The sequence below is a fragment of the Pseudophryne corroboree genome, chromosome 7 (genome assembly GCF_028390025.1).
Source record: "Pseudophryne corroboree isolate aPseCor3 chromosome 7, aPseCor3.hap2, whole genome shotgun sequence".
Lineage (NCBI taxonomy): Eukaryota > Metazoa > Chordata > Amphibia > Anura > Myobatrachidae > Pseudophryne > Pseudophryne corroboree.
The window spans coordinates 81398121-81415282 of NC_086450.1; the positions used below are offsets into that span (position 1 = coordinate 81398121).

At 36.7% G+C, this 17162-nt stretch overlaps 1 protein-coding gene across 29 annotated transcripts in view; it reads left to right on the forward strand.

The window, feature by feature from the left end:
- TTN (titin) overlaps positions 1-17162 on the forward strand; it is a 302099-nt gene that overhangs the window by 104049 nt on the left and 180888 nt on the right. For 28 of the 29 annotated variants that reach the window (XM_063933349.1, XM_063933371.1, XM_063933359.1 and 25 more), the window contains 28 exons: positions 53-331; positions 435-719; positions 815-1093; positions 1191-1472; positions 1583-1861; positions 2384-2662; positions 2755-3033; positions 3159-3446; positions 3539-3817; positions 3909-4190; positions 4288-4566; positions 4670-4948; positions 5045-5323; positions 5413-5700; positions 5891-6169; positions 6357-6638; positions 10238-10516; positions 10613-10894; positions 10988-11266; positions 11364-11651; positions 11847-12125; positions 12217-12495; positions 12592-12870; positions 12994-13281; positions 13394-13681; positions 14061-14342; positions 16479-16757; positions 16857-17138. In XM_063933349.1, coding sequence (XP_063789419.1) covers positions 53-331; positions 435-719; positions 815-1093; positions 1191-1472; positions 1583-1861; positions 2384-2662; positions 2755-3033; positions 3159-3446; positions 3539-3817; positions 3909-4190; positions 4288-4566; positions 4670-4948; positions 5045-5323; positions 5413-5700; positions 5891-6169; positions 6357-6638; positions 10238-10516; positions 10613-10894; positions 10988-11266; positions 11364-11651; positions 11847-12125; positions 12217-12495; positions 12592-12870; positions 12994-13281; positions 13394-13681; positions 14061-14342; positions 16479-16757; positions 16857-17138 — 7881 coding nt within the window. The remainder of the gene's footprint in view (positions 1-52; positions 332-434; positions 720-814; positions 1094-1190; positions 1473-1582; positions 1862-2383; positions 2663-2754; positions 3034-3158; positions 3447-3538; positions 3818-3908; positions 4191-4287; positions 4567-4669; positions 4949-5044; positions 5324-5412; positions 5701-5890; positions 6170-6356; positions 6639-10237; positions 10517-10612; positions 10895-10987; positions 11267-11363; positions 11652-11846; positions 12126-12216; positions 12496-12591; positions 12871-12993; positions 13282-13393; positions 13682-14060; positions 14343-16478; positions 16758-16856; positions 17139-17162) is intronic. The other variant, XM_063933377.1, reaches the window with a different exon arrangement.

Genomic DNA, 17162 nt, shown 5'->3' on the forward strand with positions numbered 1-17162 from the left:
TTGATCTACCTTTAGGCTCTTCCTTCACTGATTGTATTTAACTTTATTGTAGAGCCTGCCAAAATAATTGAGAAAGCTGAACTGATCCAAGTGACTGCCGGAGATCCAGCCACTCTGGAATGTACTGTATCAGGCACTCCAGAACTTAGAGTGAAATGGCTAAGGCATGGAAAAGAAATGACATCTGGCAAAAAGTTTAGGATCAGCTTTAAAAATAATGTTGCCTCTTTAAAGTTTTACTCTGCCGAAATTCAGGATAGTGGTGAATACTCTTTTGAGGTGGCCAACGATGTGGGTAGTAGTAGCTGCAAGACCACCTTCACAGTATTAGGTTAGTATAATGCATAGTTAATAAAATCCCACTTATGGGTATTACAGTTACACAATGCTACATGTAATATTGTAACAAACATATTTATTTCTGTTTCAAACAGATCGAACCATCCCCCCATCATTTACCAAATCTCTGCGTGATATTGACAGTGTAGTAAATGTGTTCTGCCGATTGGAATGCAAGGTCTCTGGTTCTTTGCCTGTGACAGTTGTATGGTTTAAAAATGATGAAGAACTTACCCCTGACAAATATAAGATATCATTATTGGAAGGTACTGCCTCTTTAGAAATAAGTCGTCTAGAGATGACTGATGCTGGAATTTATACTTGCAGAGCTACAAACTCTGCAGGGAGTAAAGAAACCAAAGGAACGCTCTCTGTGAAAGGTTTGCTTATGTACTTTTTGCATCTTCTTTTAGCTGACATATCATTCTTAATTCTTTATGGGTTTATTAAAAATATATTTTCTTCATGCATTTAGAACCACCATGCTTCATAATAAAACCAGATTCACAAGATGCGCTACCAGGATCTACTGTGTGTCTGAAGGCTACATTTAAGGGAACACCACCATTGTCCATTAAATGGCTCAATGGCGTTGAAGAACTAAAAACTGGAGGATCTTGCTACATTGCCAAAGAAAATACAGGCAGCTCTTTGGAACTCTATGCAATTAAAACTTCTGAGTCTGGAAATTATGTCTGCAAAGTCAGCAATGCGGCTGGCGCAGTGGAATGCAGTGCAAATGTCTTTGTAAAAGGTTTGCATTCTCTTTACATTTACAATGATACTGTACATGTACTCTCTTACTCTTTGCGGCACAGGTTTGTCTTAATAATTATTTTTAACTCTTGCAGAACCGGCAACTTTTATCGAGAAATTAGAGCCATCCCAGCTTTTCAAAAAGGGAGATTCAGTACAGCTGGAATGTAAAGTAGCTGGAACACCTACTATTAAAATTACATGGTTTAAAAATGACAAGGAAATTAGAGAGAGCGATGCTTGCAGTATGACATTCTTGAATTCTGTTGCAGTACTTAAAATTTTCAGTATAAGCCTTGAAGATATCGGCGAATATGTGTGTCAAGCTAAAAATGAGGCTGGTACAGATATATGCAGCTGTGCCGTCATAGTTAAAGGTGTGTTTTATCATTATACCTTCTTTACTCTTTCTCACCAATGTGAAACATTCATATTTGTATCTTTAGGAGCATCTTATTAATTGGAAGGTATTTTTCTTATACCACAGAACCTCCATCTTTTGTAAAAGACTTTCAAAACACAGAAGTTTTGAGAGATTCTGATGTTATCTTGGAAGGTGAAATCGTAGGCTCAGCACCATTTGAAGTTTCATGGTTCAAAGACAACAAACCCATTCGGAGTGGTAGAAAGTACAAAACCTTTTTCCAGGACACATTGCTAAGTCTCAACATTGTAAGATTTGACTCTGCGGATATTGGAGAATATCAGTGTAGGGTATTTAATGATGTTGGAAGCTGCCTGTGTAATTCCCTTGTGGCATTGAAAGGTTAGTAAATCTAAAAATAGACATTAAGGGCCTGATTCATAGTTGTACACTAATGCATTTACAGCTGCGCATTTGTACGCAGCTAATGTGCGAAAATCTTGTAGCCACCAGGTGGGTATTGCAAATCCAAGCAGCTGCAAAAAAAGATGCAGCGCCAGTCACTGTTCCTTGGATAATCAACCATCTGATTAACCTAGTGGATGTGCAGAATGGCCGCAGTCACAGCCTGAGACAGGTCCTGAAAACGGTTGCGACGTGCCTGCGTTTTTTGACGCCACTCTCCGTTACCATCCGCAAACAATACCTGACTGTCATTCAATTTGTGAAAAAATCATTACTGCGAGCGTCATTACTACAGTACCTTGGCATGTGCACAGTGTTAATAAGACTCGTGTGCAGATTACCAATTACCACTCAAAACCATAAATATCGCCATAGCGTACAATTCTGAATCAGGCCCTATATTTCCAATCTGCAATTTAGTTGTAAGTTTTCCTCTTACAAAAATTTGTTTTTCTTCAGAACCACCCACATTTACAAGGAAAATTGAAAATCTTAGCTCCCTAATTGGAGGAATGGTTGCCTTCCAGTGTTCTGTTAAAGGTTCACAACCGATCACTATATCTTGGTGGAAGGACAATGATGAAGTCATGGAAGATGACAACATAAAGGCAATATTTAAAAATAATGTAGCAACTTTACACATAACTTCAATTAAAAGCAATCTTGGTGGCAAGTACACTTGCGAGGCTAAAAATGATGCAGGCGTCCAAAGATGCTCTGCTGTGCTGGCAGTAAAAGGTTGGTCCTTATTGTGCTTTTACAACTTTACATAAAGATTGTATAAGATGAATGATAAAATTCTAAATGGCATTGTCCCCTATTTCTAATAGAACCTGCTACGATCATTGACAAGGCTGTCTCTGTTGATGTCACAGAAGGTGACCCAGCAACCATGCAGTGTAAATTTTCCGGAACAAAAGAAATAACAGCCAAATGGTTCAAAAATGGAAAAGAGTTAAAATTTGGCCCAAAATATAAAATCAGCTTCACTGAGAATGTTTCTGCTTTAAAAATAACTTCAGCAGACAAGAACGATACTGGAGAATATACATTTGAGGTGCAAAATGACGTTGGCAGAAGCACATGCACGGCTTCTGTCAATGTGTTAGGTTGGTATTATATAATAAATTATGATTATTATCATTATTTACAGTAAGACCCCCCCAAACACACATTTTTACAACTTAAATATTGTAGTGGTTAACACAGTGTTTTTGTCTTCTGTGTTAATTAGATCTGATAATACCACCATCATTTACTAAGAAACTGAAGAAAATGGACAGTGTCAAAGGCTCTTTCGTCAATCTTGAATGTATAGTTTCTGGCTCCCATCCTATAGCTGTTAAATGGTTAAAGGAAGACAAGGAGATTGTTCCCAGTGGAAAGCACAAATATTCTTTCCATGACAACATAGCATTTATGGAAATTAATGAATTGGAAGGTCCAGACAGTGGAACCTACACATGTGCTGCCACTAATAAAGCAGGGAAAAGCCAGTGCAGTGGATATTTAACTGTTAAAGGTTTGCATTTTTATTCTTAAATACCAAACAAAGCTTAGTTTTGTAACCTGTTCAGGATTGTTTGGTTAACCTTTTTCATTTGCCTGTTTTAGAACCTCCATACTTTCTTGAAAAGCCTCAAACGCAAGATGCTCTACCAGGCTCTAGAGTTCAGTTTAAAGCTGTTTTGAATGGCACCACGCCCATGACAATAAAATGGTTTAAGGAAAGCAAAGAACTTCTATCAGGAGCGAATCGTTCCATTTGGAAGGATGAGTCCTCAAGTATCCTTGAGCTCCTGTCAGCCAAAGTTGCTGACTCTGGGAGTTACACGATTCAAGTTAGCAATGATGTTGGCGCAGCAACTTGCAAAACAACTCTCTTTGTTAAAGGTTTGCTCTCTTTCAATTTACAGCCTTTATGTTTGAAATTTAAACTTGTTTTCATATTTATTTAAACAAATCTTGATTTTTCTGTGTTTAGAGCCCCCACGGTTTGTTAAAAAGCCAGGCCCATTTTCATTGTTGAGAAAAGGAGAATCAACAACGTTTCAGTGCCAGATAGCAGGCACACCTGAAATCAAGGTCACCTGGTACTTGGATGGAAATGATATCACAACAAGTGACAAATATACAAGTTCATTTGTTGATGGGATAGCAACTCTTGATATTATAAATGCTACTATTGAGGACACTGGAATATATGTTTGTGAGGCTACCAATGAGGCAGGTAGTGAGAGCTGCAGTATTGATGTTAAAGTGAAAGGTTAGTTTTTGGTCCTCTTTCAGTTGCTTTTCTTATTTTGCTAGATTTTTGGAGCACATTTCAATAAGCTTTTTTTGTATGTATTTTCTAATTGTAGAAGCTCCAACTTTTATAACTGTATTCGAGCCAGTTGAAGTAGTGAAAGCTTCTGATGTGAAGCTGTTCTGTGAGGTTTCGGGCACACCACCCTTTGATGTCACTTTTTCGAAGAACAAAAAGGAGATTCGTAGTGGTAAAAAGTACTCCCTTGTTCAAAAAGACTCAGTATTCGAACTCCACATTTTCAACTGTGACTTTTCTGATGCTGGTGAATACCAGTGTTCTATATCAAATGAAGCTGGAGGCTGTTATTGCAGTGCTTCAGTTCACCTAAAAGGTTAGTTAAAGTAAAAAAACTGTTTTCATTGTCATTCCATTGTTCCATAACTAATAGGGCAAAAAAATAGTAATCTTTGCTTTAAAACATTTGTCTTGCGTAGAACCTCCAACTTTTGTCCAGAAGATAGAGAATGCTACTGCAGTCCTTGGAGGGCCTGCTGTATTCCAGTGTGCAATAGCAGGATCTGAACCTATAACAGTGTCTTGGATAAAAGGAGACAAAATTATAGAACAGGATGACAACACCCAGATTACCTACGAGAACAATGTTGCTACACTTTTTATAAGAACTGTTGATTCCAGCCATACCGGTAGATATATATGCCAAGCTTCCAATGAATCAGGGACAGATAAATGCTTTGCTTCCTTAATAGCTCAAGGTTAGTAGCAGACTAGTTTAACAGTTAAATAACTAAATATTTAAAAATATATAATCATTCACATTTCAAATTAATTTGAATTTATTTGTGTCACAGAACCAGCTCAGATAATTGAGAGACCAAAATCAGTCAATGTAACTGAAGGAGACCCCATAACATTGGACTGTACTGTAGCTGGAACACCAGAGCTCCAAGTGAAATGGTATAAAGCTGGTAGACCACTCATGCCAAGCAGATTTTACACTCTAAGTTTTGAGGATAATGTATCAAGTTTGCGGATTCAGTCTGTGAGCAAGGATGATAGCGGAGAATATACATTTAAGGTTGAAAATGATTTTGGGAGCAGTAGCTGCACAGCCTTCGTGACCGTTCTAGGTTTGTATTGTAACTGATTTCTATAGTACTTGTCAAGAGATATCCATGCGTCTCAGGAATAACTAGCTCTAATTTTCTTTATTGGACAGATCAAGCTATTCCTCCATCTTTTACCAAAAAATTAACTAAAATGGACAAAATTCTTGGATCTTCCATTCAAATGGACTGTAAAGTTTCTGGTTCACTGCCCATAAATGCACAATGGTTCAAAGATGGCAGCGAAATCTTGCACAGTGCAAAGCACAGACTTGTCTGCCATGAAAATACAGTATCTTTGACTGTTGCCGATTTAGATGTATCCGATAATGGCAACTACAAGTGTAAAGTAGTGAATGTGGCAGGAAACGCTGAGTGTAGTGCCATCTTAACTGTCAAAGGTTTGAAACTATTATTTTTCATCTTTAACCTTATACTACCTCTTTGCTGTTTGAAATCTTGATAATTATGTTACTAAAAAATTTCTTAATAAATACATAACGTAATTTTAACTCATCTTGGTAACATTAAACAATATGAGAGCTTAATTTAAAAATGATTTATATAAATACTCTTTCTTCAACGTCGCAGAACCTCCAACCTTCATTGTAAAACCTGAGAGCCAGAAGGCAATACCGGATTCTTTGGTGGATTTTAAAGTGGAAGTTAAAGGAACACCGCCATTCTCAATTAAATGGTTCAAAGAAGAGGTGGAACTCTTTTCTGGAGCAAAATGTTTTCTTGGAATGGAGGGATCAATAGGTTTCTTAAATCTGTTCACAGTGGATGGTTCCAGCAGTGGCCGCTATACATGCCAAGTTACCAATGATGTTGGTAGCGATACTTGTAGCACAGTATTACTTGTAACAGGTGCGCGGATTTTCTGTCTTCCTTCTGTTTGTCTTTTTGTGTTAAATGCATTCTTTACTTTCTTAAGCATCTTTATTACTGTAAATTGCAGCACACATATTTAGGAATATCTTCAACAAGGACAGACTGCAATTGTAACAGTAGCATCTGTACTAATTCAATTCATATTTTCCTTTTGGCATTATAGAACCACCAAAGTTTATCAAGAAATTAGAATCAACCAAAGTACTTAAACAGGGTGACTCTGTCCGATGTGAGTGCAAGATCAGTGGATCTCCAGAAATAAAAATAACCTGGTATAAAAATGACAGTGAAATAAAAGCAAATGAGAAGTACAGCATGTCTTTTATTGACTATATACCAGTTCTTGAAATTAACAACCTCAGCATCGAAGACAGTGGCGATTATACCTGTGAAGCAAACAATGATGCTGGCAGCGCCAGCTCCAGTATCAAGATTGTAGTCAAAGGTTAGAAATGTTTTTAATGCATGTTTTCAACAACCTTTATTAACATTGTGCTTTTTTACATCAACTGGGAAATGCTTATTCTATGATTACGGTCATAGTGTGACTACTATTTCTGCCAGTCCTGATCAATGCGTAATGTCGATCGGGAACAGTGGTCAGTTTTTATCCATACAGTGGTGATTACAGTCTAACAAGATTTAAAACAGCATAATTACTGTATCTACAAGAATCTCAGTATATGTAGACTCAAGGGGGTATATTTACTAAGATTCATGTTTCTGCTGAATTGGTGGGAGTTTGAACTTGAATTTTATCGGTCGTATTTTTCTGCAACTTTTTGAAATCATTTTCGGGAATTTACTAAGCTGCCGAGTTTTGCTTTTTCGTATTTTCCGATGTCAATGTTATTCGTATTGTCTTGCAATGTTTTATGGGAGTGATGAGTAAAACACTGCTGGACCGAACACAATGAAGCCCGGCCGGATCAGTGAGATCCGTGCAGGGCTTCATTGTGTACAATATTAAAAGAGTTTAAAGAGTAAAAAGTGTTAAAACAAATTGCGTGGAGTCCCCCCTCCTAAGAATAACCAGCCTCGGGCTCTTTGAGCCGGTCCTGGTTGTTTAAATACCTGGGAAAAATTGACTGGTGTCCCCCCATATTTAGACAATCAGCACCGGGCTCTTGGGCTGGCCCTGGTTTCAAAAATACGGGGACAAAAGATGTAGGGGTCACCCATATTTTTAAAACCAGCACCGGGCTCCACTAGGTGAGAAGATAATGCCACAGCCAGGAGACACTTTTATACTAGTCCATGCGGCCGTGGCATTACCCCCCAACTAGTCACCCCTGGCAGGGTACCCTGGGGAAATGGGGACCCCATAAATCAAGGGGTCCCCACTCCAGGCACCCAAGGGCCAGGGGTGAAGCCTGAGGCTGTCCCCCCATCCCTGGGTGGTGGATGGGGGACTGATAGCATTTTTTATGTGTAAAAAAAGAATATTGTCTTTTGTTTTAGAACTACAAGTCCCAGCAAGCCTCCAACGCTTGCTGGTACTTGGAGAACAACAAGTACCAGCATGTGGGGAAATAACTGGCTCGCTGGTACCTGTAGTTCTACAACAAATGAAATACCCAAACAAAAATAATACACACACTGTGATAGTACAAATTTAATAAAACACACACACTCATACATACTTACCTACATCCCACGCCGGCCAATCACATTCCCTTCTCCATGTAGAATCTAAACATTTACCTGTAAATACAAAATTCCAATATACTCACCTATTATCCAGTATTGATCGTTCCTCTTCTGTCCTGAAGTAATCCACGGCCTTGTAAAAAATAAAAAATAAAAATGAAAGCCTGGTCCATGTCACTAAAGGGGTTCCATGTTTACACATGGAACCCCTTTCCCCGAATGCCAGGACCCCCCATGACTCCTGTCACTTTTCTTTACAAACAAAAAGGCTATCAGCTCCCCATCCACCGCCCAGGGATGGGGGGACAGGCTCGGGCTTCACCCCTGGCCCTTGGGTGCCTGGAGGGGGGACCTTTTGACTTAAGGGGTCCCCACTCCCCCAGGGTACCCCAGCCAGGGGTGACTAGTTGGGGGGGGTAATGCCATGGCCGCAGGGACCAGTATAAAAGTGTCCCTCGGCTGTGGCATTATCTTCTCAGCTAGTGGAGCCCGGTGCTGATTTTAAAAATACAGGGGACCCTACGTCTTTTGTCCTCTGTATTTTTGGAACCAGGGCTGGCCCAACAGCCCAGTGCTGGTTGTCTAAATACGGGGGGACCCCATTAAATTTCCCCCCGGTATTTAAACAACCAGGACTGGAACAAAGAGCCCGAGGCTGGTTATGCTTAGGAGGGGGGACCCCACGCAATTTTTTTGTTATGATTTTTAACTATTTCAGACCCATTTACACAGATAAGCATGCACGGATCTCACTGATCCATACATGACTATCTGAACATGCCAGCAAAAAGCAAGTCTATTTGAAAGCTCCTTTTTTTATGAATTCTATGCTTTCCCGGCAGTGTTTGGCTATTGTCGGCAGTGATTGAGAATACAAATTCTTATGAAATTACCGAGTTGTATCAAATAACAGCCGTGTTTGACCGATGGTCTATTCATTCGTATTTGTGAACTCTGCCGGGAGAAACAATACGAATAGCCCCAACACTGCTGAGATTTGTTTTTCGTAAATTCCCGTGATCACACTTAGAAGAAAAATACAAACTCAAATTAAATTGGGACCTTAGTAAATATACCCCAAGCTGACCACAAATTGCAGTTTTGATTGGTCAATTTGACAAAATTCACTGTATATTGTACTATGTGAGCTAACTCATATATGATTAAAGTTTCATTAAATTTATATTTTATAAACCATCTTTTGAGATCAAAAAGTTCTTTACCCTAAATCTAACACTTTAACTCACATTAAGATATTTTTTGCTTTGTTAAAATGGGTCTTTTTTTATACAGTACACTTTAAATAACTATTAATTGAGCAATAATAGACAGTCTTCACCATTAACTAAAAATTTTGTTTAGACATATATCTTTCTATTTTATATAAGATATAGATAATAGCATTAAAAGCACAAATAATATATTCTAGAAAGGATTGCAAATGTCAAAGCTTTGACTGCTAAGAATATGCAACATTTCATTGATATCTTTGATTAATCACAGTTGTGACAGTTGGTACAATTAAAACATTTCATTGATATCCTTGATTAATCACAGTTGTGACAGTTGGTACAATTAAATAAAAGGATCACACCTGAGATTAATTAAGAATAACCCATAAGCTTATTGTTAGCCTCTTAAAGCTTGAACTTTGTCACCTACATTATAGTAACTTTCCTTAATATTGCTTATTATTAATACTGGTAGGTTACTAATAGCTAGTAAATATATAAAAATGATTGAACAGCTGTAAGAAGTAAAACCTGTCATTATTAAATTTAGAAATATTTTCTATTTTAATTTGTTAAGCATGCGCAAATATAATTACAATTTTATACTGCTAGAAAACTCTTACATATTTTTAAACTACAGTACCTTGATATTTTTGTATTTTTGGGAAGGCCTATTAGAGTACCCTATATACTGTATCAACATATCTCCCAAGACAGAAAAGTAAATATATTAAATTATTAATTAATTGTAGTTATTCACCATTATCTATTTTTAATAATAACTTGACTAAATAGCAATAAACTGACCAGCATTAAATAAAGTTTTTTTCTATTTCTGTAATTAAAGCTGCCCTAAATTACCAATTACTGTATAAATTGTTTACAATATACCACAAATACTTCTTAAAAGCTAATACTACTATTAAAGACCAGTTATATTAATATATAGAACAGTATTAATAAAATTTAATATACAGAACAGTATTAATAAAATTAAATCTTCTGCATGCGCTCTGATTTTTTTTAGAATTTTCTACTTGATATATTTAGGCTATTTCAGAAATGCTTTAAATATATAAATTGGCTGTACCATATGTACTTTATCTTTAATCTCAATGCAATTTCTGCACAATTTAGTAACTTGCGTTAATTATTTTCATAGAGCCCCCTGTCTTTAGCAAGAAGTCCAGTCCAGCAGAAATTCTCAAAGGCGTGGATGTTAGTCTTGAATGTGAGCTCTTGGGAACACCACCGTTCGATGTGACCTGGTTTAAAGATCGCAGACAAATCAGAAGTAGTAAAAAATACAAAGTAACTTCCAAAAACCACCTTGCATCTGTTCATATTCTTAATGTGGAGGCCCCAGACATTGGCGAATACCACTGTAAGGCAGCCAATGATGTTGGGAGTGATACTTGCATTTGTAGTGTAAAACTTAAAGGTAAATGTTTTTCATAAATGTTGAAAACAAAAAAAAAGAAAAGCAGAGAAAAAAATATAATTATTAACAATTCTGTGCATTGCATTTTTTGTCCAGAGCCACCAAGATTTGTGAAGAAAGTTGAAAGTGTTACTATTATTTTGGGTGAACCTCTTGAATTACAAGGATTGATCGAAGGCTCGCAGCCAATCTCAGTTCTTTGGCTGAAGGACAAGGAAGAGGTCATCAGGGAGAGTGAAAACATTAAGATTTCTCACTTTGAGAACCTTGCAACTCTTCAAATAAGGAAGGCTGAGCCAGCTAATGCTGGAAAGTATATATGTCAAATTAAAAATGATGCTGGAATGAGAGAGTGCATAGCCAATATATCTGTTCTAGGTAAAAAAAAAAATGTAAAAAAATTATATTTTATTTGATTTGATTAGATGAATCAATTGTTAAGTCTACATATACGGCTGTGTTTTATTGCAGAACCTGCAACAATAGTAGAAAAGCCAGAACCTGTAAGGGTTACTGCAGGAGATGTGTGCACTATTGAATGCATAGTGGCAGGCACACCAGAACTTTCTGCTAGCTGGTTCAAGGATGGCAAAGAACTGACCAGCAACCAAAAATATAAACTCAGTCTCTCCAATACGATAGCTTCCATTAAAATCCTATCTGCAGATAGCAGTGACAGTGGAGAATACACTTTCGAGGTGAAGAACAATGTTGGCAAAAGTACCTGTACAGCAACAGTTGATGTTCTTGGTTAGTCATTTTATCTTTTGGGGTTTCAAACAAAAATAGTTATGGTTGTTGAATAGGTCTTTTTAAAAACAATATCTTTTTACCTTTCATTGAATAGATCGAGTCATACCTCCTTCTTTTACCAAAAAATTAAAGGACACCACTGGTGCCCTAGGCTCCTCTTCTCTGATGGAATGCAAAATCACTGGATCACCACCCATGTCTATAACTTGGCTTCATAATGGAAGCAAAATCTTCAGTGGAGACAAATATGAACCTGAGTTTTCAGATAGTCTGTGTGTTTTAAAAATTAAAGACTTGGAAACCTATGATGCTGGTAGCTATACCTGTGTAGCAGCTAATGTTGCTGGGACCACTGAATGCAGCGCTACCATGATTGTGCAAGGTAAGTAGTGATAAAAAAAATCTCTTTATAAACAGATTTTCTTCACACCTTTTATAATCTCTGAATATTTTGTGTACTTTAATTTTATTTCTTGAAAAAATAGAAAGTGTTTTGATTGCAGTAAAGGTTTATACTGTAGTACAATAATTTCTTAATGTGCCATTTCATCTTATGATATGTACTATGGTTCTTCAGAGCCCCCCACCATTGTGACAAGACCTGAACCGCTGGAAGCATTACCTGGCATGAATGTCTCTTTTAGAAGTGTCATAAAGGGAACACCCCCTTTTAAAGTGCACTGGTTTAAGGGAAGCAGTGAACTTATTTCTGGAAGTACATGTATTATAAAACTTAAAGATTCAACTGCCATCTTGGAATTGAATGAGGTGGACACCACTCACAGTGGGGACTACACTTGTGTCGTCTCTAATGATGCAGGAAAAGACTCATGCACTACCCATCTCTTTGTAAAAGGTAATTTTTCTTTATCGAAACTCTGCTTCCACTTATTAGTTGTCGCATTTTCAAATGCTTTGCTAACATTTTTTGTATCTTCTCAAACCAGAACCTGCTGCCTTTGTGAAGAAAATAAAAGACTACAGTGTAGAAACTGGAAAACCCTTTATTTTGGAGAGCACATACACTGGTACACCTCCCATTTATGTAACTTGGGAAAGGAATGGAATAGAGATAGTGCAAAGTGAAAAATGCAACTTAACTACAACAGAAAAATCTTGTATCTTGGAAATCTTAAGTAGCTCCATAAATGACGATGGCGATTACACTTGCCGGGTTGAAAATGAGGCTGGGCAGGATGCCTGTCAAGCTGTGGTGACCATTCTAGGTGTGTCTTTATGCTAAACTCCACATACATGTAGTGTTTCTATGCTTTAGGCTTGGTAAAAGAACATGTGAGTTACTCTGTCCATTCTTTTGATAGAACCACCCTACTTTATTACCAACATAGAAGACACAGAAGTAACAGTTGGTGACTCAACATCTTTGCAATGTCAGGTTGGAGGGACACCAGAAATTGTGGTGTCATGGTACAAAGGAGATACAAAACTCCGTTCAACTCCAGGATGTAAAGTATACTTTTCTAACAACATTGCTACTTTAGCATTCAGCAAGGTGGACAAAAATGATAGTGCAGAATATATCTGCAAAGCAGAAAATTCTGTAGGATCTGTTTCTTCGAAAGCAGTGCTTACTATTCAAGGTGATTTTCTTATTTATCAAAAGAACCTTCTCTTCCTTATATTGTTTTGTTCTGGTGTTATTAGTAGAAAAAAACATCCAGAGTAGGAATTTAAATCTTTGCAATACACTTAATCTTTTGCAGACCGTCAACTTCCACCTTCATTTGCCCGGAAAATGAAGGATCTGGAGGCAACAGTTGGACAGCCAGTGAAATTTGATTGTCGTATCAACGGTTCAGAACCCATTGAGGTTTCTTGGTATAAGGATGGCGTAGCTTTAACTGAGGACCATAATGTGCAATTGTCATTTGTGAATAACGTAGCAACTCTTCATATTCTTGAATCTGAGAAGGGTCATGCTGGGCAATATTCTTGCACAGCTACAAATTTGGTCGGTACAGCTTCAACTACTGCTAAACTCACAATCTCAGGTTGGTGTTGGTAATAATTTGAACAGTCAGCTGTAACTTCCATATTGGCTCAAGCATATTCCTCTTAGGCAGAGATATACTAAGCATGTTTGCTATTCATTTTGATTTGTAGAACCCAAGAGACCTCCTTTCTTTGATAAAAAACCAACACCTGTAGGAGCTGTACTCTCGGAGAGTGCAGACTTTGAGTGCCATGTTTCTGGAACACAACCAATAAAGGTGATATGGACCAAAGATAACAAAGAACTCAAAACAGGTGGAAATTATAAGATCTCCTACATTGGTAATACAACCCACCTGAGAATTGTAAAAGTGGGTAAAGGAGATTCGGGTCTGTACTCTTGCCAAGCAGCCAATGATGTTGGGAAAGAATCTTGTTCAGCTGAATTGAGTGTGAAAGGTATTGTTTGTTTACCTGTATATATTATTAAAACAGGCAATAAATATGTTCTTACTTTTCTTTTTGGATGAAATGAAACAATAGCAAACAGGGTGAAATGCAAACTCTTCTTTTCATCTTTGGTTTGTATGTGTTTGTCTCTATGTTTAAGGTATGATTGTTTTACCAAGTCACTTAAGCATAAAGGTATGAGCTTTTCAATAATGAGGTTACATATCAGTTGAGCTACACAGAATTTTAGAAACCATGGCTTTCTATGGAAACACATACATTTTTAAATATTACATGTACACATTTCAACACAAACTAGAACAAGACTACAACTTGCACTATTTTATTTGCTTACACGCATAGTTATTTTTCTCTTCTACTTCCATAGAACCTCCAAAGTTTGTAAAGAAACTAGAGCCTACAAAGATTGTGAAACTTGGTGACTCTGCTCAATTTGATTGCAAAATTAGTGGATCTCCAGAGATTAAAGTTGTATGGTACAAAAATGAAACAGAGCTTCGTCCAAGTGGAAAGCACAGCATATCCCTTGCTGACAATGTGGCAGTACTTGAAATTAATGATTTCAGCAATGAAGACAGTGGTGATTATACCTGTGAAGCACTTAACGACGCTGGCAGTGCAAGCTGCAGTACAGCAATAACAGTAAAAGGTGCAATATTACTTCCCAATGTTGCTCTTCTTCAGTTGTTCCATTTAACCGTATTTTTATAAATCTAACATAATATAACTTTTTTATTTAGAAAGTTTAATATGCTTATGTAATTGTGGTTATAAAGCAACAAAACATAGTAGAATACGTATAATGTAGTCTAGAAAGTGTTGTTATTATTATTATTATTATTATTATTATTATTATTATTACTTTCCTTTATTTATATGGTGCCACAAGGGATTCACAGTGCCCAATTACAGAGTGCATAAACAAATAAGCAAAACAAGAAACAGTGACTTACAATTCAAGACAATATATAGGGTATATAAACATAACTGCATTAGCAGATGACATTGAAGTATGTATCAGGGTAACAGAAAACCAAGAGATTTGATGCTGCCGAAGGGAGTATTGAATAGAAGATAGGTTAAGTACTGTAAGAGATCTTAGTCTTAGGCTGTGAGTGTGGGTGAGGATAGGGTTTGGCTGCAGGGGGGCTGTAGTGGTTAGGGTTAGACTGCAGGAGGGCATGTTAGGGTTAAGCTGCGGGAGTGGGAGGTTAAGTTCAGGTTGTGGGAGGGGTGGTTTAGAGTTAGGGGTAGAATACCACGATCCATCTGGATTCTGACTTTAAGGATTTCGTAACCAACACCAAAATTGCATAGCATTGTCAAATGTGCATTAGATATATAGGGGGAGATGTATGAAGAAGTGAAAAGAGTGGAGAAGTGTGCCAACCACTTAGATGCTACCTATAATTTTATAGAATACACTTGATAAATGTTACTTCAAAGCTGATTGGTTGCATGGGCGACTTCACTCTGTTCACTATTCATACATCTCTACCATAGTAGTGACAATACAGTATGATCCCGTAAGGTGTGAAATTTACAATGCACGTAATAAAAAAAACTCTTGCTATAGTGAAAGGGCTTTCAGTTATTTTGTAAATATTTTTTGCTTAAGACAAACAAAAATAGGCTATTTAATAAACTTGTATAAAAGGTTTTTTTATGGTACTCATCCATTATATTATCCAAAAATTTAGAAATCACTCTAATTTAGTCCCAAGCATTAGGATCTTTGTTTCCCAAATCACAAACCTTGAGAAGTATCTGACTTTTGATGAAAAGTTTGTAAACCATTACCATCAAGCTCAAATTAGCTAGAAATATTTTAATAGATTTAAGAAAATACATTTCAGTAGAAAAGACTAGCACTTCATAGCATTTCAGAATCAATCTACATATTCCTAAATTGGAATTGTGCAATTTTTGTTATATTTATTTATACCATACATGATTTTTTTATTGAACAAAAAAAGTAATTAAAAATTGACATTTGTTGATTCAAAATAAGCAAATTCAAATAAATGATTGTGCCATGTAACAGTAATAAAATAAGAATTCATTCTCAATATATTTATAATATAAAATAATTCTAAGACTATTAAGTATTTAGTAAGTTTATATTCTGATTACCTATGGTATAATGTAAAATATGAGATAACATCCTATATAATAAAGGCTAACACTGCTCTTCCCCTCTTTGGGAGGAATTTAAGTGTTTTGCGCACCGGTAGCCACCAGATGGTGCCCGATGGAGAAACTCAAGTGTTGCTTCATTTGGGGGTGCACAGACACCGGCGAGGACATTACTGTTGTGTTGTTCCATTATTTTGACTGGCTTGTAACTTGTTAATATATAAAGGAATTAACACATTATGTAATAGTTAAAGAAAATTAAAGGAAAGGGAAGGTTCATATTATTTTAATACATTTCACACACATGGAATGGGTAAAGTGAGGTAAGGCCTTTGTTGTTAACTGTAACCAACAATTTTACAAAATACTAACAAATATCTCGTAATATCTTTCTAATAATGTTACATATTTAGTTAATATTAATTATTTCATATTTAATCTTCATACAAACACAGTAATTCCATTGTTACTGTAGGAAAATTCTTAATGTGAATACTCAGTTTTTTTAAATTCAATATATAAGGACCATGTATTAACAAACTCTTGATAGTGATCTTGAGCATTTTTTTATTATTTTATTTCATACAATAGAAAGTAATTTTTTAACCTGTTCTTTAGAAGAAAAAAAATGTTTTGTTTCTTTTTGTAGAACCACCTGTTTTTGTTAAAAAGCCTAGCCCAGTGGAGGTGGTGAAAGGTGTTGATGTCAGTTTTGAATGTGAACTTTTGGGCACTCCACCATTTGAAGTCGCATGGTTCAAAGATAGGCGACAAATTCGAAGCAGTAAAAAATTCAAAGTAACCTCCAAAGATACCCTGGCTAGCGTCCATGTTCTTAATGTGGAGGCAGCTGACATAGGGGAATATCAGTGCAAGGCCATCAATGAAGTTGGAAGTGATAACTGTGTCTGTGCTATCAAGTTCAAAGGTTGGTAGACCCTGTGTATTATCTTTTCTTTATACGTTTGACCTTATTCTTCCGCAAAAGTCAATTCAATGAATCACAAGCAACTGTTTTCTTTAATAGAACCACCGCGCTTTGTGAAAAAACTCAGTGATGTCTCATGCCTTATTGGGGAGATGACAGAGTTGCAGGCAGTCACTGAGGGTTCCCAGCCCATTTCGATAACCTGGTTGAAAGATAAAGGAGATATTGTTAGAGAAAGCGAAAATGTCAGAATATCATACTCGGGCAATATTGCCTCCTTGCAAATTGCCAGCACTGAATCTTCAAGTGCAGGAAAATATACATGCCAGGCCACCAATGAAGTGGGAGCACGAGAATGTGTGGCAGTCCTTTCTTTAATAGGTTGGTAATATTTACAGATACTAG